Here is a 25,427-nt window from a genome sequence, read left to right as displayed (position 1 = left end):
GGTATCTCATTTTCAAAATCAAAATGTTCGACCCAAAACGACCTTCTTCTCGTTGTGACTTAGCTTTTTTGTCTGGTCCCAACGGATTAGCTAATTTGTTCATTAAGCATGCATGCATGCATATGCAGCATCAATATAGTTTCAATTATACAGGGTATAGACATATAGACATGTATTGTTGGATATTTGATCCTAATGATGAATGTGAAAATTATAACAAAAGAAAGAAAGAAAGTAAAAAGTAACATTTTCCTTCAAAGTATGTCCTTAGACGAGTAGTTAAAGAAGACAACTTTACACTACTTGCCCTTAACAACGGTGCGTTTGAAATACACCAGGGATTTTGGATTCATATGCCCGTTCGTGCCTGAAATAATGCACTGAGGGGCTCCTTAGGTATTCCGCCACCAGTAAAGCTGGAAAGTCACATCTACTGTGCAGGTGCGACGTGAAACAAACACAAATACAAGTAATTTAAAACTTAAAAGAAAGACAAAGGAGAAAAGAAATCCATACACTCATTCGTGTTTATTCTCACTTTTGGCTGTAACTATGACACTTTTATGTATATGTTCTTTTGCATATATTAAGACATATTTTGAAGCATTTTTATCTCGCAGTAATTATAAATAACCAATTTTCATTTCGCTTATAGACAAAGAATTGACCAGTGTATTGTTAGGTCGGCTTGAAGAACGTAATACTAGAAATACCAAAGCAATGAATCGAGGTTTGTAAAGTTCTTGATCACGATTCTGACCAATTTTCAACTTGAAACCTGTCCATGGATAACTTTAATCTTGTCCTTGTAATAACTTGAAACTTGTTCTTGGAATAAATTGAAACACATGGAAATAAACTTATAAAAACATCAAACAGTAAAAACAATCCCAAAGAGAGGCCAAGTGTACATTTTCTTAGAATGCTACTTTGCTTTATTTTTGAACCATTTCCCTTTAATATACATAACAATGCATGTTACACTTTTGCTACTATATTACGTAAAATGGTACTTAGAAATAATGTAAGTCTGTGTTTAATTATAATCCAATTTTTCAGGTTTACAAGAAAGAACTGCATTTACCGTGTACGCTACAAAGCCGATTGAACATCTTGGAGTTGGTCAGCCAATCAAATTTGATAAAATATTGACCAATGTAGGAGATGATTATAACATACACACGGGCATATTCACCGTACCGGTAGACGGCATTTACGCATTTTCATTCTACATAGCTGAATATCAGGTCCATGAATTCTACGCCTCGTTAGTAGTAGATGGTGACAGGACAGTTCAAGGAATAGCTGATGCGTTATCAGGCGACCAAGATATTCAGGGTGGCAACTTTGCCATTTTAAGCTTACGCGCTGGACAAACTGTATCGCTCGAAAGTGACGTTAGCGACGGATACATATGGGCTGCTAAAACACAGCGGTTCGAATCATTTTCTGGATTTTTGTTGTATTAAAGAATATTGATATTAAAAGCGTTACCGAAGAGTTACAAAAACTGCTTATAATAAGGTACTGACTTAACCGTTTTACTGTTTGGTTCAATAATTACATAAACATTAAAGGTATTCAATTGGGGGAAAAAGTTTCCTTTAATATCATTTTAAGCTTATTTGTTTCGAAACAATGGTGGAGCTATAACTATCGCTGCGTTGCCGTTGTCGTCGTTTTCGTCGTCGTGCTCGTCTAGTTAACATTTTAATTCAGCCCATTTCGCATAAAAGTTTAAATGTATCAACACGAAACTTGGAGAACAAAACAATTAAAATAAGATGAACTAGTTAGATATGAGCCATAATTTTGAAAGCAATTCAAGCAAAAATGAGTTTTGTCCCTTTTTAGCTAGGATTTTTTGTCACAATTGCCTTTTATGCAGTATGAATTCAAAACTATGAATAGTAACAATATGAAATGTTAAATACCCTTTTTAAAATGATTTCTCACAAACGTGTAAGAGACATGATTATGAAAAGAATATTTTTTTTAAATGGTAACTATACTTTTAAGCAAGAAAATGTTTCAAAACAGCCTCATCGGTATGAAGAAAAATTATTTCAAAATTATCAAAGCTAATAGACGATCGTTAACATCTAATGCAGTACTTTTGTTTTGTAAATTGGAGTCTTTGAATTGTAATGTAACAATTTTTTAGCAATAGTTTGCAGCGTTATAAATGTATAAGCAAATTTCTAAACAACTGTAATATCGTTTTTTTATTAAAGACGATATTATGTTATATCGTTTTTTTATGAGTCATTTTATAAAAACGATATTACACTAGTGTAATAAGACTTTGACGTGACGCCATTTTGTGTTATATACAAACATACAACAGTACGGTAAAAGTGCGCTAATGATATTGTTACAATACAGGTGCGTCGATAACAAAAATGACTCTTTTTTAACTGTAAACATTCCTAATTCGGATATGTGATAAATATAATATTATGTTCGTATATATTCAATATTATATTTATTTAATTCGACAAATAAAACAATATTATGATCGCCAGAGGCCCGCAAAAGATGACTTTTATTCAACTTGTTCAATAAATTTAGTATTCACTCATTCATTTTACCATGCTGCATCATTTAATGAATCCAAGTACGAATATTCAGGACGACAGTAAATCAAAAATACATGTATATCTCTATAACAAGTATTTGCTTCATCGTTTACCTATTGTTTTCGAAAGAAAAATGCCACAATGCTCCGGTAACGAGGTCAATGCGATACTATATTAAGTTAAAATATCAATTTTAAAGTAACTTCAAATTTCAAATACTCTCCTATTTGAACGTTATTTTGTTTCATCTACAGATAATTATGTTTTACAGCATTTTTCGTAAATGAGCCACCTGCGTTTCATTAAAGGTACAATTGTTCCCCAGATAAGAGTAATTACATTGTACTACTTGCATCTTTAGAACGGAAAAAAACATGAGTTTTATTATGTTTAACAACTCGAAACAAAGTGATCCTTCGGAAGCATTAATCACAACAAAATTACATGAAAATTGCAGACTCGGTTTGATTGAGTCTGTACATGAGGGATAATGAATAAGTGCAACATCCTTCACGCCCCCTAGCACCTGCTTGAGCAGTACTCAATTCTGAACACTTAATTGTGCTGGTATCAATTATCCCAAAGAACGAGAAAAATATATTAACACTAAAGGCACATGTTCATGAAATGCATTTATTCTTATTTCTCAAAAAAACTTTTCATATTGTGTGTACTTAAATAGTTTCTTATATGTAACTAATTGGCCAATTACCTTGGCAATTGGTATGGAAGTCAAATACTCCTTTGTTTAAATTTACAATTCAATTCACATTTAGGTTCTTTCTTTAGACAACAAGCATCTTACGTGCCATAAAATCATCATTTAAAGATTAAATTTATGTTTGCCATTTGCCATTTCCAAAGAAGTCAAATTTAATTCGTTTCTAGGATATAATGTGCCTTTAAATGCTTGTTTAAGATTAATATGCGTAATATCGGAAAAAAGAAGTATTTAATGTAAAATAACTTTTAATAAAAGTAGCAACATATAAATCACTATGACTGTACAGATACCCAGAAAGTAACAAATGCATATAGGGTTCAGGTAATGGACAATGAGTAGCATTTTGGAAACTATAACTGGACACAAAATTAAAACATGAGAAAGGTATACACATTTCTGGGTCATTATGAACCTATAAAAGGAGTACATTGTAACAGCAAATGAAGTCAGTGGTTTTCAAATAAGTAATGGAAATAAATGAAGCAAGTTACGAAAATATTGGTTCACTTTAGATGGAAATGACACGAAGAGATGTTAATTGAATACAAATGATTTTAAGTGAACAAAGTGTACAGAAATGCCCGTAACTCATCAATATTTTAGAACCCATGATATGAAGTTATAACAATAACCACTTATGGAATATTGCTCCGTAGAAATTGAATTGTTAAGCATGATATCTGACATACACAATTTATGAATATATTGTCATTTAAAAAATAGTTTGGGATGCTAAGAGAACATTATAGTGGTGCGCAATATCGTTAAAACTGTATCTTTCAGATGCTAAAAATAAGACTATAGCCAAATGCTTATAATCTCGTTGTTATTAAGCAGGTTACATAGATCTTAGACGTACAAGGTACACCCATTGGTACACAAATCTCGGAAAAGATATTTCCAGTTCCGCCATGTCAAAAAACCCCAATTGAGACCCTTTAACCCTTATTGTAGTTTTGTTATGTGTATTTATATGCCTGCAATATCTGTTAAGACGTGAACATGCCATTTAAACTACGAATCTATAAACTGTTCATTGTTACATCACATTTATTAATCTATCGCTAACTGATGTGTTGGCGAAATCCAAATATTGTGTTCTACATAAAGTATAAATATGTCCCGTACCTTCTTTAACGCTGGCGAAGTTGAAAAGGCCGGGAGCTATGTATGTATGTAGTAAATGCTTAATGAGGGTCCATCCACAGTAACAAAATGCAGCTTTCGCTGTCGAGTACGGACCCCGGACATGTCACCAGTCATGCCCTTATAGAGTTAATTTTGAAGCACATAGTGGTGATAATTTACCCCTATGCAATTTCCACGGAGTATCAGCCAAAGATATGAATTTTGAGCCAAAAGTAGGTCACTGTACGGCGGTCAGTGAGAACCTAAATGTACAGTAACCTGTGACAATATGAAAGGGTAGCCCTTAAAAGTGCTGTTGGTGCCAGCAAAAGGCCTTCCTTACAAGCCGTTTATCTGCACTAGGGGCTCACGCACCGTAGCACACCATGCTCGTCGTCTCAGCCTACTTTGTAGGGCAATTCCCCTCGGCATTAGTCAGGACACCGGCAGCTAACATCATGCAAACTAAGTCGTGCCGCCTTAAACGTTACCCCGAGCTGTAGAGAACATGCGAACTTGTCGCCTTAAACGTAGCATTGGTCCTTCAATCATCTGCCGATGCCCTGTGCCTTCTCAGCGACATGCGCGCTCCGAGGGGAACTGAGAAGAAAGGCCGGGAGCGTGGTCTGCAGCTTCTTATATACGCGGCTAAAATATAGCTCGCAGAGGGGTTAACTAATTGATGCAGATGTAGTACTGTCGTTTTTTGGATAGAATGAATCGTTTTAACTTTTAGCGTTTAAACTGTGAAGTATATTGTGTTATTGCTTAAAATATTTTGACTTGAATTAACATAGTATTTACATTCCATCTCTATGTCATGCCACCAACACTCGGGGACAAAAATGGTACTATATGTTTCTCTTTTAATAAATTTATTTGTTATTACTGGTGTTGGACATCGTTCCGGGATAATGACTGTACTTATGTTGTGTTGAGTTTGTTTAAAGTTCTACATGTTGTAATGTTCAAATGTATGTACTTACATAAATATTATCGTAACAAAACATAAAAAATTACCAAAAATAAAATAAATTAAATACATAAAAAATGAAAAAACAACCCCCCCCCCCAAAAAAAAAAAAACAAAAACAAAAAAAAACGTTTATATTAAAATGCCCTTTATCCATGGTTATTCTTGTAAATTTTGTTATATTATACAATACGACGACTGTATGGTAAGTTTGCAAATTTACTGTTCTTGTTATTGCACTTTGTCTTACATAATAATAATAATAATAATAACAATGCAATATCTATGGTTAGCATGTAACGTATGTATAGTGAAGTCATGGTTACCCTACCCGTAGCTGCCTATTTTTGGTATAACCATTAGTAGATTTTACAAGTAAAAAAATTGCGAAATATACGTCAAACGTGTACTAGATGGTTAACTCCTCACACTCTGACTAATTGAAAATGAAATAATACATTTTTACTATAAATGACATGTGTCTAAGTGAATGCTTTCTCACCTTTTCCAATTAGATCTTTTTTTTTGTTTGTTTTGCTGATCAATTGTGTGACTGTTTCGTACAGTGTTAATCATCTGACATACAAGTTTCTATGGTAATCATCATCTATTTTATGTCATATCCGACAATTATGCAAGATTTCTGTGTAATTTCATAACATCAGGAATTATCTCAAACGAATGCTGGGTACATGTACCTGTTTTGTTTATTCCAAAATTAAAGGTACTTTCTAAGCATACATATTTATTCATTGATATTCATGTGTATGTAACTTAAAGACTCTTTATGCCTCTCAGAAGTCTATATTGCTTATAATTCTTTAGAAATGTCAAATTTGAGTTTAAAAATTTTTTATAATGGATTAAGAGCATGTTGTATGTTAATCACCTAAAGTAGCGCTGAATGTGCAATAATGTGTCGTAAAGGTAACAAAATGTAAACAAAGTAGTATTTTGACTTCCATACAAAATACTATTTCATTGTAATTTTTATCCATTGCCAATAGATCTTAAGGAGCAAAAGACAGTTCGTGTATGTAGCAAATTATTATTATTTTCGAACCTTGAAAAAATACCTCAACAACAGAGATATAAAAATGATAGAATTTCTGAGGCATAATGTGCCTTTAGAAACACGCATTCATCTTTCTGTATTATGTTGTTCACCAAATTTTTTATTTTTAACAATTTTGGCAATTTTATATAATTTTTCAAAAAAAAAATTGCTAAAATTAAATAAATCATATAATATTTTTTCTTTTCAATACTCCCTTTTATAAAATTTTTAACCCCTATAAATTATAACCAATTATAACTAATTATATTACAATCGTATTTCGTTTTGTCGAACAATAGAAACTTTTTAGTGCTATGACTAGGTATATACACACTGTAATTTCATTGAACAGTTTTTCATTTCGGTTTAAGGTCTTGTCTGCATGCACTTTATCTTTTTTCTGTTTATGTGACCATCTGCTGTTGTCTTTGCATTGATTCTTTTGTTTATGTGTTAAATTAATTTGAGACAAGAGACCGAAATATTGAGACACGTGACTCACTCGACCGTACATTGCCACCATAAGGCGATTTGTCACAGACTGACGGATCTTTCTGATAATCGTCTTAACTCTAAAGTTTGTATAATTATTAGCTTACTTTCTATGATTCTGACATTGTCAAATGAACAATCTTCAACAGCAAAGAAAATCGAGTTCCAGTGTCCATAAATAGGATTGACCGCTAGATCGGAAAAAGTATATGGATAGAGATCAAGTTGCTTTTCACATCAAGTTTATAAGAATTTGTAAAAATAACACTTTTTTGCCGATATGCTGACTTCTTCCTAAAAACTATACTATTGTAACGACCATGGCCGTTATAAGTAAAAGAATGAATACATTTATGGTGTGATATGTAAAAACAACACTACAAGTAGACAGAAATATCTTTATTCGATGTGCATTTAAAATAAATCAATGATTTATCATACTTAACGTCAGTAAGAAGATAACTTGCGCAGCTTGATGCGTTCTGAAATTAATTAAAATGCATTCTAGTCACGCCATATATTCATATATTGTTTTAGATCTTACTTTCCATTAAGTTGTACGAACAATTCGCGTTAGAAATTAATGCATTTATTTCTAATGGACAAAGGGCAGATGTGTGTTTTATAACATGTTCTTAGTGGGTTTGGTGCATTTTATATGCTTATGATGTGAAGAAGTTCGAGTTGAATGTGAAATAACTATTGTGCATTATAAATATCAGTAAGTCTCCAAAGTGGACAACTTAGGCGGTTTAGATCACACGCTTTTGTTTGCTTGTTTGATTGGGTTTCATGTCACACCGACGCAGTATAGGTCATATGGCGACGTTTCAGCTTTACTGGTGGAGGGAGACATCAGGTGCATTTCCGTGAATTATTGCAGGCACGAACGGCCACCTGAGTAAAAGAGTCACATGCTAAATAATATTGATTGATATTTGTGTTCGTATCTTTAATAAATCTTAATATTTATACATAATTCAAATGTAAAACAACGTCCTGTTGGAGGTTTGGGAACAGAGATTGAATTATGTCCATGATATTAACCTGATAGGTCGAAAGGGGATGTGGCCAATTACAAGGTAATGCATATCTTTTTTGGGTGTGTTCTAGTGGAAAGAAATTCTCAGATACACAGACAACTTGAAAAGAGCACTGCAAAGCATGTTTCTTGTCGGCAATTGATGGTCACATAATAATAGAGCATTTGAAGAGTTTTATAGCGATGTTTAAAGTTCGGCATAATGTCTGAATGTCTTAATTCCTGCATTGCCAAGACAATGAAGTCCATCAAAATGTTTAAATTCTGGACATTTTGCACACAAAAACCAGCATTATAATGATATGTATAAAGCTGTGAGGCAATTGATTTGATTACAACAATTATCCACTCACGTTTTAACCGACCTGGATACAAAATATGTGCAGATCTTGAGCGTCTATTAATCTAGAGTAGTATTAAAAGGTATAATATAATGCAGTTATAGAGGTCTATGGATCTGTCGGTTAAACGTATTACGGTTTAACTTATTTTAAGCATTTGATGTAAAACGTTCTGAAATATGTAAGTTTGTAAGAGACAACTTAAGTCTCTATTATGAGGTTGCAACTCTTTTGAAGCTTATACTGGTGCTTCCAGCAACAAATGTTAATTGCGAGCTTCATTCTGAAGTTAGATATAAAGATAAAAATTTTGCTCTTCAAGATTATTACATGGTAAACATATATTTGTAGTTAATATATTTGTTGAGATAACGAATTTATATGTTATTGTTTTATGTTAATAATACATTTTATCAATGAAAAAATAGGGTGTACATTTACGCCTAGCAAAGTTATTTTTATGTTAATCGTTTATGAAATCATAAACATGCAAATGGAATCAAATATTTTCATTCATATTCCATGAAAATGGATGATGTTTTGTCGTTGACAATAAAAATGTTTCAAAGCTGAACGAATGCAAGAATGGCTTATCAGATGAATGTTTAATATAAAATGACTCTAAACGTCAAATCACAATTTTACAATGATTTTATTATAATAAAAAACATGATTATTAATATAATAATTCAATAATATATGGAGCTACCAACCATTTCACAATTAGAAGATAAAAATAAAATGAAGATTAAGTTATTAAGTTACAAATTAGCGCTACAAATGTATTATAAACAGCATGGACACTAAACATGCCAAAACATTTTAATAATACAGTACATTTAACTCTCAGATGTACAATAAAATTATATCTGAGGTAGAAAGCAAATAAATGAATCATGAATTGATTGTGTCAAGCATTTCAATGACACATTAATTAATGAACTTATGTTTCTGATTTTCTGACTTTCTAATTAGATGCTACAGTGTATAATCCATGACATTCGATGATGGAATAAAGGAAATCAAATGAAGTTAGATTGAAAATTAATTATAATGCAATTTATATCAATATTAGCCGTGATAAGACGTGACGTTTGGACAAATTCTAAATATAGCACCGATTCAGATCGGATTATATAATAGCGTTTCGAATTTACCAAATAAGGTACATAAAGCCAAGCCCTACACAGGAAACACTAGCACCTTTTCTTTCAGTCGATGAAAAGTTTTGAACAAAATCGACCTTATTAAAATATATAAAAAATCAGGGAGACTTAACATAAAACCGTAAAAGCCAATAGAAATTAGTTACCCACCCTAGGTTTATTCATTTATTGGAAGAATATTGAGCAATATTCAAAATGTTATTGACACTATATCTACCAGAATCGGGCCTTATGTGGCCATGCACTTCGTTCAAATGTCACGTGGTTTATAATCCATTCTATAGAGATACAAGGGTAGCTTTTAAAAAAGCTAGTAGCGACTCGCTTCGTAATTTCTTTCCAGGGGCGTGTTTAAATGTAAAAATGACAGTTCTGTTAGCTGAAAAGACTTCAGCGAACATCAAAATAAAAGTGACATATAAAGTTAAGGAAGCCAGTTCTCTCAGTTTAACAAAGAGGAATATGAGTTTATATGAAGATGCATGTAAACAGATAGAATGAAGTCCCTATGTCTATGCACATTTACTATATAGCCTGTTGACCTTGACCAGAAAAAAAATAGATAAGTAGAATTCATAAAAATGTCTCTTTGTACGAAGTTAAGTTGTAATATGTTATTTAGTACTGGAATAAGTGACAGATACAAGTCCTAAAGTAAACACAAGTTGTCAATCAATTCAGCCAGAAAAGCCGGGATCCTATTTAAAAAAAAATAGGATCCCGGAAATTGACCAGTTCAAGAATATAGTTTTCAGAAAAGCCGGGATCATATTAAAAAATAAAGAGATCCCAGGAATTGGATAGTTCAAGAATATTGTTTTCAGAAAAGCTGGGATCGTATTAAAACATATAGGGATCGCGGGATTTGACCAATTCAAGAATATAGTCTTTGATTTTTCCAATTAATTAGGCATATAATTATAAGTATTGTGATTTTGTTAATAAATAGCTCTAAATATATCTATATCCTAAGTTAAATCAATTTACACATTACGTACAATAAAAAAAAACTTAACGTTTAATGGCCTTTCATTACGACAATAATCAACACAAGTATAGTTTATTAGTTCTTATACGATCCCTGATCCCGGGCGTCCCGGATCCCGGCCTGTAAATACATACACTAAATACTGGAAAGGATGAAATGACCGGAAAAAAAGGAAAAAGAAAAAAATGCACAGAACCAGATGTCGTTTATGTTAATTAACCAAACGAAAACTTACTACAGAGTAAACAGGACTGATGAAATCGCTAAATCAAAAGTCAGTGTAAATATGATTTACTGAAAAGAATCCATGAAAACAAACATTTTAATCATCATTATATCTTTGCGCTCAAAACAATACTTGCTTCTTTTTAAAAATGGCGTGAAAATTGAAGGTTTTTTGACGCTATGTAAGATCAAATTTGATTGGCTAAATAATTTTGGATCCTAGCCCTGATAGATAAATTTTGTAGAAAGCTGGAAGCTAAGCTTCGATTAAATTTTTGGATGGATTCGGAGTTTTTGGTTGTTTCTCAGTAAAATCCTAACGTAATACCGGCTCGCCGTGGCGAGCCGGCATAAGTTTATTGATAGAAATTTACATATGCAAACTTTTATATGTCATTTCAGCGATAAAAGAGTACATTATGAAACATTATCATTATATACATATGCTTTAAATTTACAAAAAAACAACAACTTTTTATGGTACTAACACGACCCGCATTTTCCCCTATTTAACAGTGTGTGTTATTATGCAATAAAATCACTTTTTGACATTCTATATTTAGATGTGTGACGTAATCACTATACACCTGACGTAACCACTAAAAATGTGACGCTCTGAAAATAAGTACGGAAACAAATCGGTGATTTAATTGCTTGATAAAATAACTGTTTGTCGTTCGGATGCGCATCAATATATCACTCGGGCTACGCCCTCGTGATATAATTCCTCGCATCCGAACTCCAAACAGTAATTCAACTGAGCGACAAAATCACTGTTTCGGATTTATTATTTCTTAACTATCATTATACGCATATGCTTTAAATGTACAAAATTATGAACAACAAACTCGGCAAGACAGGGCGGCATTTAATGAACGCATTCCCCAACACACGGTCACCAGAAAGGAGCCCAGTAGGACACCAAACAGGACAGGGCAAATCTCGGATTTAACTAAATGTCATGTGTACAGCATTTTTTATTTGTAGTTGACTTCATCACTTTCTCTGAAAATAGAAATAAAACAATAAAACATATTTAATTCTTCTACATATTGGAACCTTACTCATGGGGATTTTATCTTGTATTCTAGTATAATATTGATCTATATTTTTTAAAAAGATATTCAATTTTAACGTTGATATATCTCCAATGTCTATATCTGGAGTACTAATAGCAGATCAATTTATGAAACTATGGTAACCATTGAAATAATAAAACACAGTCGCTGATGACTAATTAAACATTTTATATTGATATATAGTGAATACATGTACCACATGCCTCCATTCTCTAATTACTAATATGAGCGAACTGACGTTTTAAAGCGGCCTTCAGCATTTTTTTCTGTTGAAACAACAATTCTGTTTGGTTTCTGACTAAGTACTTCAGCATTTTTATCTTGGAAAAAGTGCATCATATCACTGTATAAAGTTCTTGAAAACAGCGTCCTAAGAGCTATTTATATCGCGACAGTGACATTTTGTTTCTATAAATAGAAGACCGGAAAACGAACACTCCGTGACACTAATTTAAATATTTAGAACGGACCGGTGATCGAGAGATGATCTTATTGTTTGTGTATTTATCGTGGACAAATTTCATTTTCCACCTTTACTATTTTGATTTGACAATAATATGAAACGATGTACCGTAAAATAACGTATTCAACCTTTAACAAACTTAAGGCCGCTTTAATCGTATTTTTTTTCGTACATAGCTTCGTATGTAGTGCTATCAACAAAAACTAATCAGTGACTTTTGTCTCAGTGGTAACACTAAATATAGCAGTTTATGATTGATTAAACATACAGTATACAACATTAAGTTTACTCATAATTTGTTATAAATATTTATGTATGAATATTAGAATAGATATAAAAGTTATAGAACTACTTCATATGTACTTTTCTAAAAACTGCTAGTCATCACATAACAGTATCACTTTTGCATATCTGTAAAATAAACGGTATTGCATGGTCATGCAGATATAATTAGTATAATATTGTACATAATTTTAACAGCTCTTATTTGATATATGCTTTACTAGTAAATTGAATGTCACATGTAGCATTCGCTACGGTTCGCAGAATACAATTTATTTAACTCGTTTCAATAATTTCGGTAACTTGTACTCACCCAATGCACCTCTGCGTTCTGAGTTCACACATGTTTTACGTTATTGTTACGATTTGTACATATTATTGTAGGAATACATAGAGTAATAAAAAATATGTTGTTTTTCTTTACACAAAAAAAAGCAAAACAAAACAAAATTAGCTTATAGGAAATGCAGCCTCCCAAACATAGCTTTTACATTATGTCGCTCTAAAAGGACATCGAATCAGTATGGAATTCCCCGATTTCAATACATTTCGGCAATAAATATCTTTTACAAAAAACATATGAATAGTATATATTTTGAATTAATAAATAGTTTATCACATAAACTAAAGGAAGAAGAGCTTTCAACACATACCTGGCGCCATAGCAACTTATGATGGTTTCCAAAGATGCTTCATCATTATGATGTCGTATAAGTATTTATGTAGTCAGTTTTAATGAATTGAAATAGTAAATCATACGAATTATATCAAATTCAATCTCGTATTCTGCTTTGAAACGCACACCATTGCAATTGTAATTGTATGGCATACAAGAATAAAGAATTTGAAAAAGCATTAAAACACTACAATCTAAAGAACGTCTTTGACATATACTTTGTAAGTTGATAATAACTCCAGAGTGGCTCTTTGTAAACCAAAAAACACGCATCTTACAAATCAACAGTATCAGCAAAATATAAAATATAAAATTGTCTCCCGAAAGGTAAGGTTCATGTTAAAATTTAAATGAGAAATTGCATTGCTGCTATTAAATACATTTTTAAGGAAAATCTTGAGAAAGTGTGATCCTTCGGGAGCTATAATAACATCAAAATCAAATGAAAATTGCAGACTCGATTTTACTGAGTCTGCACATGGCGGATAAAGAAAAATTGCAAAATCATTCATGGCCCCTAGCACCGGCTTGAGCGGTACTCAATTTTCAACACTGCGTCCTGTGAACGTTGTCTTTGCTTTGTTGATATCTGTTCTCATTTTTTAAACACTCAGGTCTTTTTTAAATTGCAAAAATTATTTTGAAATAACATATTTTTCCTAGAAAATACAGCATGTAATAATATATATCACGATTATACAATTTCTAAATAGTAATGTTAGGCGAAATGTCAACGCATCGTGCAATTTTATGATATCATTGATTTCAATAACGATGACATTTCCATTTTTTAATAGATTATAGAGGAATCTTTGTTTTTTTTGATATGGTTTGTATTTAAAACTTTACTTTTTATATTTTTGAAATGTAAAATTGGCCAGAAGAAATGATTGAAATCTTACTTAACACGAAACGCATGAAGTGGTTAATTGACAACATATCGTTTGTATTTGGCCATATTACATGTAATATGTTTTGTTGTTAAGAAAGTCATACATGCAGTGGCTGTATTTATAAACTATGGTTCAGTGAAAATCAACGGTATAAAAGTTCGTTATTTTTAAAAGTACAACCAGTAATCAACTGTCTCTTGCTCCTCCAATACCATACCGAGGGAGGCGTGGAGAAAGCACATAACAGATCAAGGTAATCTTAAGTACCAGGGACGGTTGGGTGTCCTGTCGTGACTAACTGGATGGAAGACGCTTACAAGAGATCACTTGATGTTTAAGAAAACTTAAGCGATCCCTTTCCGTTAAGAACAGATTTAGCAAATAAAAAGTAACGGTGAAAACATGGGGCCAGCAGGAGCGCATGTGGTTATTTCTGCAAAAATATACCTTTATACAAACAAACAATTGTCCCAATACTAGTAATCCAGATGAAATAATGTTCATTACATACCTTGCTGCTTTTCTGTCTCTAATGTCATGGCACGTGCAGGTAATATGCAAATAATTTGCAGGTAATATGCAAATGAGCTGCTTCAAGTGAAATGTATTCCTGGGGTGTTATATTTTCAGATATATTTGATGGATGTAGTAAACATGAGAAATTGTTATTAATACCATTAGATATATTCAAACATCAATATTGAATAAATTGTTTATTACGGGACTATTGTAATGTCCCTGATTAAAAGAAAAAATGATTAACCGCGTTTCGTTTTTAGCTCGACTTTTTTTTTTTTTTTTTTTTGAAAAAAAAAGTAGAGGTATTGTTATAGTCAGGTCGGCGTTCCCGTTGCCGTTGCCGTTGACGTTGCCATTGTCGTTGCCGTTGCCGTTGCCGTCCGCAAACTTGTACCTGGATCATAACTTTTATATTTCTGGGTGTATTGTCTTCATACTTGGCCACAACAACCCTTGGGACAAGACCTTTCAGTAGACCACATTAACCTTGACCTTCATCCATAAATGACCTTGACCTTCAAGGTAAAAAGTCCAATTTTTGCTTGTTCATGCTGTTATTGGCTGTAACTTTGTTATTTTTGAATGGATTGTCTTCAAACTTGAATATAATAATCTTTAAGGATATCCCTTAAAAATAACCAGCCAGACCTTGACCTTCACTCATAAATGACCTTGACTTTGAAGGTCAAATTATTGAAATTTTCATTTTTTTGGCTTTTATTGGCTGTAACTTTGTTATTTTTGAATGGATTGTCTTGAAACTTGAACATAATAATCTTCAAAGATTACTGTTAAAAATATACCGAAAGACCTTGACCTTCATTCATTAATGACATTGTCTTTGAAGGTCAAATTATTGAAATTTTCATTGTTTTGGCGGTAACTGACTGTAACTTTGCTATTATTGAAGGGATCAACTTCATATTATAAGAGAACATTCTTAAGGACCAGACCTTGTTGTTTATCAAACCCAAATTTGCTTGGGCTCTTTAATGACCTTGACCTTGAAGGTTAAATTACTGAATTTTCTCAGATTTGTGCATTAAATGATCATAATTATATATTTATTGGTGTGTGTGTGTGTGTGTGTGTTTATATATATATATATATACAACAACAACAACTAGAATTGCGTCATTGTTTCTATTTATAGAATTGCGTCATTGTTTCTATTTATAGAATTGGGTCATTGTTTCTATTTATAGAATTGCGTCATTCTTTCTATTTATAGAAATTGCATCATTCTTTCTATTTTTAGAAATTGCGTCATTGTTTCTATTTTTAGAAATTGCGTCATTGTTGCTATTTTTAGAAATTGCGTCATTGTTTCTATTTTTAGAAATTGCGTCATTTTTTCTATTTTTAAAAATTGCGTCATTTTTTCTATTTTTAGAAATTGCATCATTGTTGCTATTTTTAGAAATTGCGTCATTTTTTCTATTTTTAGAAATTGCGTCATTTTTTCTATTTTTAGAAATTGCGTCATTTTTGCTATTTTTAGAAATTGCGTCATTTTTTCTATTTTTAGAAATTGCATCATTTTTTCTATTTTTAGAAATTGCGTCATTGTTGCTTTTTTTAGAAATTGCGTCATTGTTTCTACTTTTAGAAATTACGTCATTGTTGCTATTTTTAGAAATTGCGTCATTTTTTCTATTTTTAGAAATTACGTCATTGTTGCTATTTTTAGAAATTGCGTCATTTTTTCTATTTTTAGAAATTGCGTCATTGTTTCTATTGATAGAAATTGCGTCATTCTTGCTATTTTTAGAAATTGCGTCATTTTTTTTCTATTTTTAGAAATTGCGTCATTTTTTTCTATTTTTAGAAATTGCGTCATTGTTGCTATTTTTAGAAATTGCGTCATTGTTTCTATTTATAGAAATTGCGTCATTGTAGCTATTTTTAGAAATTGCGTCATTTTTTCTATTTTTAGAAACTGCGTCATTGTTGCTATTTTTAGAAATTGCATCATTGTTGCTATTTTTAGAAATTTCGTCATTGTTGCTATTTTTAGAAATTGCTTCATGTTGCTATTTTAAGAAATTGCGTCATGTTGCTATTTTAAGAAATGGCGTAATGTTGCTATCTTTAGAAATTTGCTTAATGTTTCTATTCATATATATATACAAAATATATAAACAAAACTTATGTGACAAGACAGACCAACTAAATTTATAAAAAGGAAACATTAAGATATGTTCAAACCTTTCTATGTTTGCGTTTAGAAAAAGTAAAAAGTCGAGCGTTGCCCCCGCCCGGCGGTGGCTCTTGTTATATTTATAAGTGTGGCCAAATAGATATGTTAGTTATCTCAGTAGTTTAATGCTATGTGATAAATAAAATGTACAATGCGTCTAAATTTCATAATTATAGATTTACTGAACTCGCTGAATAGTACTGAATCAACCCCGCCAAAGACTTGTTTTATCTTGTTTCATGCAATTTAATAGTATAAAATACATAATGTAAAATATATTAAGACATATAACTTGAAGTGTTTCATGTTATTTTGAAAGTCAGAGAATATGTACTAAATGTTATATGAATGGTATAGATAATGAATTTCATTGCCGTTTTAGCATTAATTTTTTTTTTAAGACAGATACTGCTTAATAGTTATCAAGTATTGTTGACACTGGCCAAGTTAATACAAATGCAAATCCTATTTCGACAATTGTCAACGAAGTGGTGTAATCAATAAAGTATATTACTAACTTATTTATTGTGAAGATTTTTAATTTACATTTTTATAATATATTTACATTCTTATGTTTTATTGTGCAGATACAGTAGCTATTGTACATCGTGTTTTAATGTATATTTAGTTGAAAACTTACTTAGGGAGGCATGGCCGGTAACTTAAACTTTCCAGTACCTAACATCAAACCAAACCTGCAACATTTTCAATTTGTCGTTTCAGGCGTTCTTAAGGGATTCTGTTTTTTTTTGCTTTTTTAATAAGTAATACATAGGTATGTGCTTGGGGTGTTAAATTATACCGCATTGTATATATGTAATAGTGGCAATGAACACATATGCTTTGCATGATAAAACATTGAACTGCAATGACAGTAAACTCATTATGATTGATTGATTGATTGATTTATGGCGCTCAATCTATCGCATGATCAGCAAGTGAAACGAAAAAAGATATATTCCATACAATGTCACATTGAATTATATTTTAGGAGCATCTGTAGCCGAGTGGTTTAAGTCCTTGACTTCCAACCATTTGCCTTTCACGCAGGTTTGAATTCCATCTTGGACTAAAGATTATTAATTTTCATGAGCGGAAACAATCAAGCTTGCTTACGGGGCATCGATGGTTCTTCTTAGGTACCCGCTGGTGTCTGAAATAATGCACGTAGAGGCACCTAAGTTCTACCCTATGTTGTAAATTTGGGAGTGTCTAAATGACCATTCAGTGGTTGTGCGACTAATGCAAACAAAACTGCAATGCATTTCTCAATGAATAGATCTGGTATTTTTCACCGATTAAAAAATGATCCTGCACAATTGCCGGTTTTATATTTGGGTTTTAAATTATATCAAAGTGTGTTTGATTTAAGGAACACATTTTTTTCTTCACATCTGTTATTTAAAATAGTTCATTGTTTTCAAAGGATATCATTTTTGTAATGGGCACATTTTGTATACGATTATATAAGTGTAGATTAAGATAAGTTTTATCTATTTTTCTGAAGCAAATTCTTGCTCAGGGATTCACACGTATCAAATGTAAAGTATCGCTCGAATGGCAAAATGTACTAAGGGCATTTCAATATTATGGATGAGTAGCATTTCATCTAAAATATTGTTTAAAGAGATCACGGAAATTGGCAAATGTTTCAATTATGACAAGTCTGAACTATTGAATCGAATTTATATAACATCATGCAGGTCATTGAACGGCTATTAACCTATCTGAACGGTGGACATTTCTGACTGTGTCGCTCCTTCGTTTGTAATGTGTTAAAATTGTATAGAATCAATAAGATAAATGAGCATTGACCTTTAAGTGATGCGACTTTCTATTAAGCACTAACAGACAATCATTTCTAAAAGCAAGAAATAAAGTTTAAGAACATTATAGGCCATTGTTCTGCGACATTGAGCACAATTCGTTCACATTATGTTGTTATATATGTTTTTTTTCTTTCCTTTTATCATCTTAATTTAATACATATAAATGAAGTAAAAACAATCTATATAATAATAATAATTATTCCCAGCGTTAAATTATGGTGGCTGATTTGAACTATATTTTTTTGCTCCGTGCGGCCCCGGACGAAAACACGAAAATACAAAAAAGTGGTTTCTCTGTCATATTTAACTTGGCTTCCCGCGTAGCGAAAATACGACATGGCACAAATCAGCCACAATATAAGATAAGGTAAAGGTACTGACTTTTATAGTTACTGATAAACATTTTGTTCCGAAGGTGGAAAATGCAAATAAAACAGTCTACTGCTGAACTCATCCCACATGTTTCATTTTATTTCCTGAATATTTTTTAATAAAAATGACGATTCGACGTTTTACGGTATCCTTCTACTTTGAATAAAACTATCAAAGCAGCATACCTCCTGGTTCAAATGGTTCAGACAACCTATTGGACATACGCACTTTTATACAAAATGTGTACATTTGTACATAGATATTGGAATAAATAAAAACAAAATCTTTCCATCGATCTCTAAACTTGCTTTATTAAATTATTATGATGTTTAAAAGTGGAACAGATTCTTTATAGATATTTCAGCTCACCTGGACCCAAACAGAATAATACGAGAAAAAGAAGGTACAATTCTAGTCAATAAAATTATCTTAATTATCATTCAAACATGGTTTAAAAGTACTAAAATCTAAATATAGCGATAAACATCTTTGTCTAACAACTCAATATGCATTAAAATAAACCTTATCATTGCTTGTAATGGTGATTAAAATCAACTTCCGGTGATATATCAGAAGAATTTTCAAAATTGTATAATTTTAAAATTTTATTATGGTTTCTTTACAAAATATTGTCGCATCCCTCGGATGTTGTGACCACATTATGTATCAAATAAACATGCATTTTTTGATCGACTGACCACTATTCTTCAAAATATGTCCTTAATAACTTTGTAGATATAGTTATTATTGCTCTACATTTTTAATTGTTTGTACGAAAATTTGGATTTTTTTTTCAAAATTTATCAAAAGAATGTATTATATACGTTGATACTATATAGGTTACGTTTTCGTAAGGATAAAATTTTCGTAAGGATAAAATACACAGATTAAGAACTAACAACATTATGAATATACGAGTATTCCTGATGTTTGGTGATAGTAGCGTATTACAAATACTGTAATAGTGAAACGATTGTTTATGATGCTTTTCGTTTTATCTAATTATTGATCAGTCTGCTCAATTGAAAAAAATAAAATTTTCGTTAACAAGTGACCAACACTTTATCATAAAAATTTCTGGGATTAAAGATGGTTATTTCGAAAATGGTCTTTTTGGTGCATGTTATTTTTTAAATTGTTTTTTTTTCTTCTTCAAAATTTTCACATTTATCAATAATTTCAACGAAACAGAACATTAACTGTATACCATGCAATTTATCTTAAGTGGGACAAAGTCTTTTCTAAGACAAACTGCAATTGGGATGAACAAAAATGAATGATGACATATTAAAAATGCACGTGACGTATTCTAACAACAGTTATTATAATTCATTCATATGATGACGTCATGCATTTACTGCTCACAAGAGTATATCATATGACAAAGTATTCTGTAAAAAATAAAGAATATTTTCTTCTTAGGTATTACACCGGGGAAAGATTTAAAAACTTCGTCTCAAAGCAGATCAGCAAATTTTCAAAATATCTACTAGAGTTTAGCAAAATCTCCAAATTCTGAAAACTCCAACATCGAATTTTCGTTTAAAATCAAAACATTATTTAAAATTATGTTTTCATAAAAATATTATATAGAATTATTTTGATAAAGTGTTCATAGCAGAATACCTGTAACAGTTGGTTACATTTTGTTTTATATTATAATTAGAAAGACATTTTGTTTATTTTTGTTTTACCACTAAAGACTAAGTTTGTAATTTTTTTTGATGGAAAGTTTATAAAGATTCTCACCCTGAAAGGACTCGATTCTAGAAAACCTATAGAAAATTGAAGTTGAAATATTCATTTACAGGGCACATTTTCTCAGAGACAAAAAAAAACCACATAACATAAGCGAGTTATAGTCTTTTCACGCCAATTAAATATTATCTCTTTCAGTAAACGTTTAAATGGTCAAATGAAACACATCTAATATACAGAAAAAAAAACAATTATGATGCACATTCATGCATATCCCTAAGCACAATGACATTTACATCTCAATGTTTTATGAAATGTTAATTCGTTAAATAAATGAAAAATTTAAAAGAATTTATTAACAAAATAAAATAACCAACATTATTTGTAATGGCCATAACGGTCGATTATAAATTCATAACAAAATTAGATAACTTTTGATAGTACGACCTTTTTGAGATTTTAAGAATAACTTAAGAAAAACAATTAAAATGTATGTCAATTAACAAAATATATGAAATCACAGAGAGCTTTCAGTACGATGTGAAAAATATGGATAAACATCATGAATGGATGTCATGTAAAAGTTTATCTTTAGAAATTTGATGTTTTTTTTATATTTATTTTGCTGAAGGTCACATGGGCTGCGATAAAATTAGATCTGAATATAGAACCTTGAAATACAATTTTGGAATGTTTTTCTTGTGTTTATTTGATGTCTTGTACATATGTTGCAATTTCTTCACTAGTATTGCCATTATTTACGGCTATTTCAAGGCAAAAGTAGTCCAATTTCATGTTGAAATGGGACTGTATATATTTCCCTTGAAACCTAGGACTTTAACAAATGATTCATAGTTTTAAAGGTAACTATATTGTTATCGTTCAGTAATATAAGTTTAATTTACACATCGCAGGTTCCGTTTGTATGAATATATCAATACCGGGTCATTTCTTTAAAATTTTATTATGTACATTTCATATATAAGTATATATAAAACAGCTGCCTTCCAATTTACTGTCATTGTAATCAGTTGAGATTTCCATATTTTTTTGTGTCGGAAGTAATTCTGAACAGTTTGAATGCATTTGCTGAAAATCATTCTTTTTTTCGAGATGGTAAAAGAAATGACGTAGTAATGGGTAAAATAAGTTAAATAAAAATGACGATTTGCTTTGTTTTCATTTTGATTAGACGCTAAAGCAACGAATTATAAAGGGTGATTTCAAACGGCACGTTTTTGTGCCTATAAATAGAAGATTATATATAATGACGCATGCTCCGTGACAACAATTTACACGCATAAACCACTTAAACATCAAATATACAAACAACATTTATTCATAAATATGGCATTGTTCATGTTTGAAAGCAGATGTTTCAAAATTAAGCGATTTTAAACGTATTTGCTGTCGAAAATTACACTAATAGACTCTTTTATACAAAATATATACTATCTTCTGATGGTTTTTAATCCGGGTTCTTAAAACCGGAAGTCACGTGTTATTTGTATTAAACTTCTAGTCCTCCGTCCACAATCTGTGTCAGCAAGCTGGATGTATCGTACCATTCGCCTTTAGGCATTCCGAGTTTCAGCAATGCCCGCATGTCGTTTTGAAGAACGCCGATAAATGCATTTCTCAAATTTTTCTCCGATTGTGGTGTGAGTCCAACCATCATTGATAAATCGTCTAAGTTTGTTGAGACTGAAATTAGCGATGGCAAGATATTATAAATAACCCGTCTGTGAAATGTGCAAACTTTCAAAATAACAGATTACAACAAAAGTAAAGTCGACGATCCTGGTTGCTGTATAAATCCATTACGCATGATAACTTAAATTTGATCTAATATAAATAATGTTATCTAAGTATATGTAAAACAATTATAACTATCATTACAACGAAAACCTTTTTTCTTCTTCGAGTTTCACTGAATATCTATCTATCTTACTGCATTCAAAAGAAGTAGTATATTAAATTTTTTGGTACGCGCATGAATTAATTTTCAGCACAAAACATGGTTTGCACGTTCAAGGCAGCAAATTAGAAAAAGACAGTTCTAATATACTGTAAGATGCATTTTAGCAAAGCTTTGAATTACCTTATTCTATACGTTGTATTTCTTAAACGGTTAAATGGGAACTAATTTCAATACTTAACATCGGAAAACTGTGCAATGGTTTTGAAAATTCACCAATTTCAATGTTACAGTAGCAATACCACAATTGAGCTACCGGACATATAAAGCCTAAACAGACTGTACACTGATATGCACGTTAGTCTGGTTTTGTACTGGTGGCAAAGACCAATTACTTTTACTTCAAACAGGTTAAGAATGAATTAAGGTTTGACTCTTACCTGCAAGTGAATGGGCAACCAACTCCAAGTCTGCACCACTGAATAGCTTCTGTTTCATCCATTTACGGTTTCGCTCGAGAAATTTAAATATAGTTTCAACTGGAGGTCGTTTTCCTGCAACAAAACAGAATTTCGATAATTGTTCTATTACACGAAAATTAAATAAAGGCTTCGCGATAATGTCCGGCTTTCCTTATTTAATTTGTAATATATAGCCATTGCTACATAACTCGTACATTACACTTAAAATAAAAGGCGTACGCGTTATATAGATAACAGCCCTTTGCGTTTGTGTGAAAAATAAAAAAACGAACACAAAACTTTAAATCGTATAGGCTTCCCTGGACTCGGGCATATATTCCGCAAGTGCCCGTTATGCCAATTTAATAGTCTTGGTGACGAGATGCATTATTCACTAGATTTTCCTTTTTTCAGTAAAACAAAGTCAAAGCTTATTCCAAAAAAGATTTTATCAAAGGCCTAATATTGTCAATCTTAAAGCTAGTCTATTATGTTCGTTCGGATTTTCTTAAAAAAAATCTGGCGTTTTTTGTAAAACACTTTATTGAACATTTCAAAAGATAACAGGAAATTTCGTGTAAGTTAAATTTCTGTTTTCTTTCACAATGGCGTACAGACAGTCATGACTCTAGTTTTGTGCTTGGTTTTATCACCATAACATCATAATATGTATTAAAATAATGGTCATCATCAACAATATTAAAACATTTATTATACCGTGAATAGGGAGATGATTTCTATAAACAATATTGTATGTAAATTATCATCTTGAAGACCGATATAGTGTATTTTGGTGTATGATGTTTTATAGTATATTAAAATGATACAATCATTTTAACATCTGATATACTTTATGAAATGTATTCATTGGCAAATTGTGACATTTAATTTGCCGTACTCATGTGCGGTGAATTATCGCAGCCTCGTTAGCAGAAACACTTTATCAATTAGTGTAATAGTAATTTATACACAGAAATTAATTCCCATGTGCATGGATGGAAATTGATTAGTGAAGTTCAAATGTTCACACTGCCATCAATACATTTACCACTGTTACAATTTCCATTTAGTTTAATGAATCTATGGAACACTTTCTAACGTATATTCTGAATAAGACAAACTCTCAGATTTATGCAAAAAATTCAGGCGCAAATGTCAGCGATAATACAATACGTCTGGGTAAGTTTTGCTGTTTAGACATGCATGAATTGTTCGAACAGGCGCATAGTGCAATGTATTTTTATCGTGCAATATCAGTAATAATGACATTTTTGAAATGATCAACCTGTTACATGCGCCAAGATCAAAGGGTTTATAAACTTAAGTTTGAACCTAACCAAATGCATATGATATTGACATTTGACGAAACTATGTAAGGTTTATAAACTTATATTTAAACCTTATGCATAGGAAACTGACATTTCTCGAATCGATTTTTGCAGGTACTTATTTGTTCAAATCATTACTGAACACAAAGTCTGCATAAAGAGATATCTATCTCTGTCTTGTTCCATCAATAAAACACAAACAGTCGTAAGAACAAATTTATTTCACCGACGAATCGCAAAACCAACTAGAACGGCATCAATAAGAGGTATGTTAGTCACTTACTTGCATTGCAGAGTTCTTCATCTTCATCAAAATGGTCGGGACAATCGGGGTGACCGTCACAAACGGTGTCTAAAGCTATACATGCTTGTGACGACTGGCATAAGAATGGTTTCCATGCTGGACAAGGATTACCTGAAATAGAGGAACTTTAAATGAAGAATTCGTCTTTAACATGGCAATTTATTATAAGAAAATCCATACGTCCATTGCCAGATCTACCAAGACATAACCTGGCCTCTTTAAAGATGATTTTGACATGTATTTATTCTGCATCAGTAACGGTTAAGCCCTTTATCAACTATTTAAACGACAAATGTAAGGAAAACCTCTAAATCATGTTGTTACTTCTATGTTTGAGTATTAAGTTTTGATAACTTCCGTCAGTTTTTATACATATAATTGTTTTTTATGATTGAATAACATGATGGAAATAATGTCAGGAGTTTTAATATTTCAATGCGGAATGCTTGATAAAAACATGCTTAAAATATTCCCAGTTCATTTTTCAAACATCATCAATGGTGTTTAAAATTAGTGAATGATAGAGAAACGGCCTTACATTAAATGTAAAAAAAGTTATAATACACAATACAAAAAAAGAAAGGGAATCAAATAGAAAAAAGGATAAATTAATTGTAAGAACCGCTTATTTGTACTGTTTACGTGGACAAATTATTAACATGATAACCGCCGTATGAGCAAATCTTTTGT

At 31.5% G+C, this 25,427-nt stretch overlaps 2 protein-coding genes across 4 annotated transcripts in view; one reads left to right on the top strand and one right to left on the bottom strand.

The window, feature by feature from the left end:
- Nucleotides 1-625: 625 nt before the first annotated feature.
- On the top strand, nt 626-1,493 carry LOC132723050 (complement C1q-like protein 4). Its single transcript, XM_060707717.1, has 2 exons — nt 626-730; nt 1,060-1,493. The coding sequence occupies exons 1-2, from the start codon at nt 721-723 to the stop codon at nt 1,467-1,469; spliced, it is 420 nt and encodes a 139-aa protein (XP_060563700.1). The 5' UTR covers nt 626-720; the 3' UTR covers nt 1,470-1,493.
- A 17,826-nt stretch (nt 1,494-19,319) lies between these two features.
- The window catches only part of LOC132723051 (neuropeptide prohormone-4-like), a 64,332-nt gene continuing 58,224 nt past the window's right edge, over nt 19,320-25,427 (bottom strand). For all 3 annotated transcript variants that reach the window (XM_060707720.1, XM_060707719.1, XM_060707718.1), the window contains exons 3-5: nt 24,717-24,848; nt 23,085-23,198; nt 19,320-22,430 (exon numbers count right to left, since the gene is read on the bottom strand). In XM_060707720.1, coding sequence (XP_060563703.1) covers nt 22,237-22,430; nt 23,085-23,198; nt 24,717-24,848 — 440 coding nt within the window. In that variant the 3' untranslated portion in view covers nt 19,320-22,236. The remainder of the gene's footprint in view (nt 22,431-23,084; nt 23,199-24,716; nt 24,849-25,427) is intronic.

Source organism: Ruditapes philippinarum, unplaced genomic scaffold (assembly GCF_026571515.1).
Source record: "Ruditapes philippinarum isolate M1 unplaced genomic scaffold, ASM2657151v2 ctg60_1_1_1_1, whole genome shotgun sequence".
NCBI classification, from domain to species: Eukaryota; Metazoa; Mollusca; class Bivalvia; order Venerida; family Veneridae; genus Ruditapes; species Ruditapes philippinarum.
This window is presented reverse-complemented; position numbering and strand designations above follow the sequence as displayed.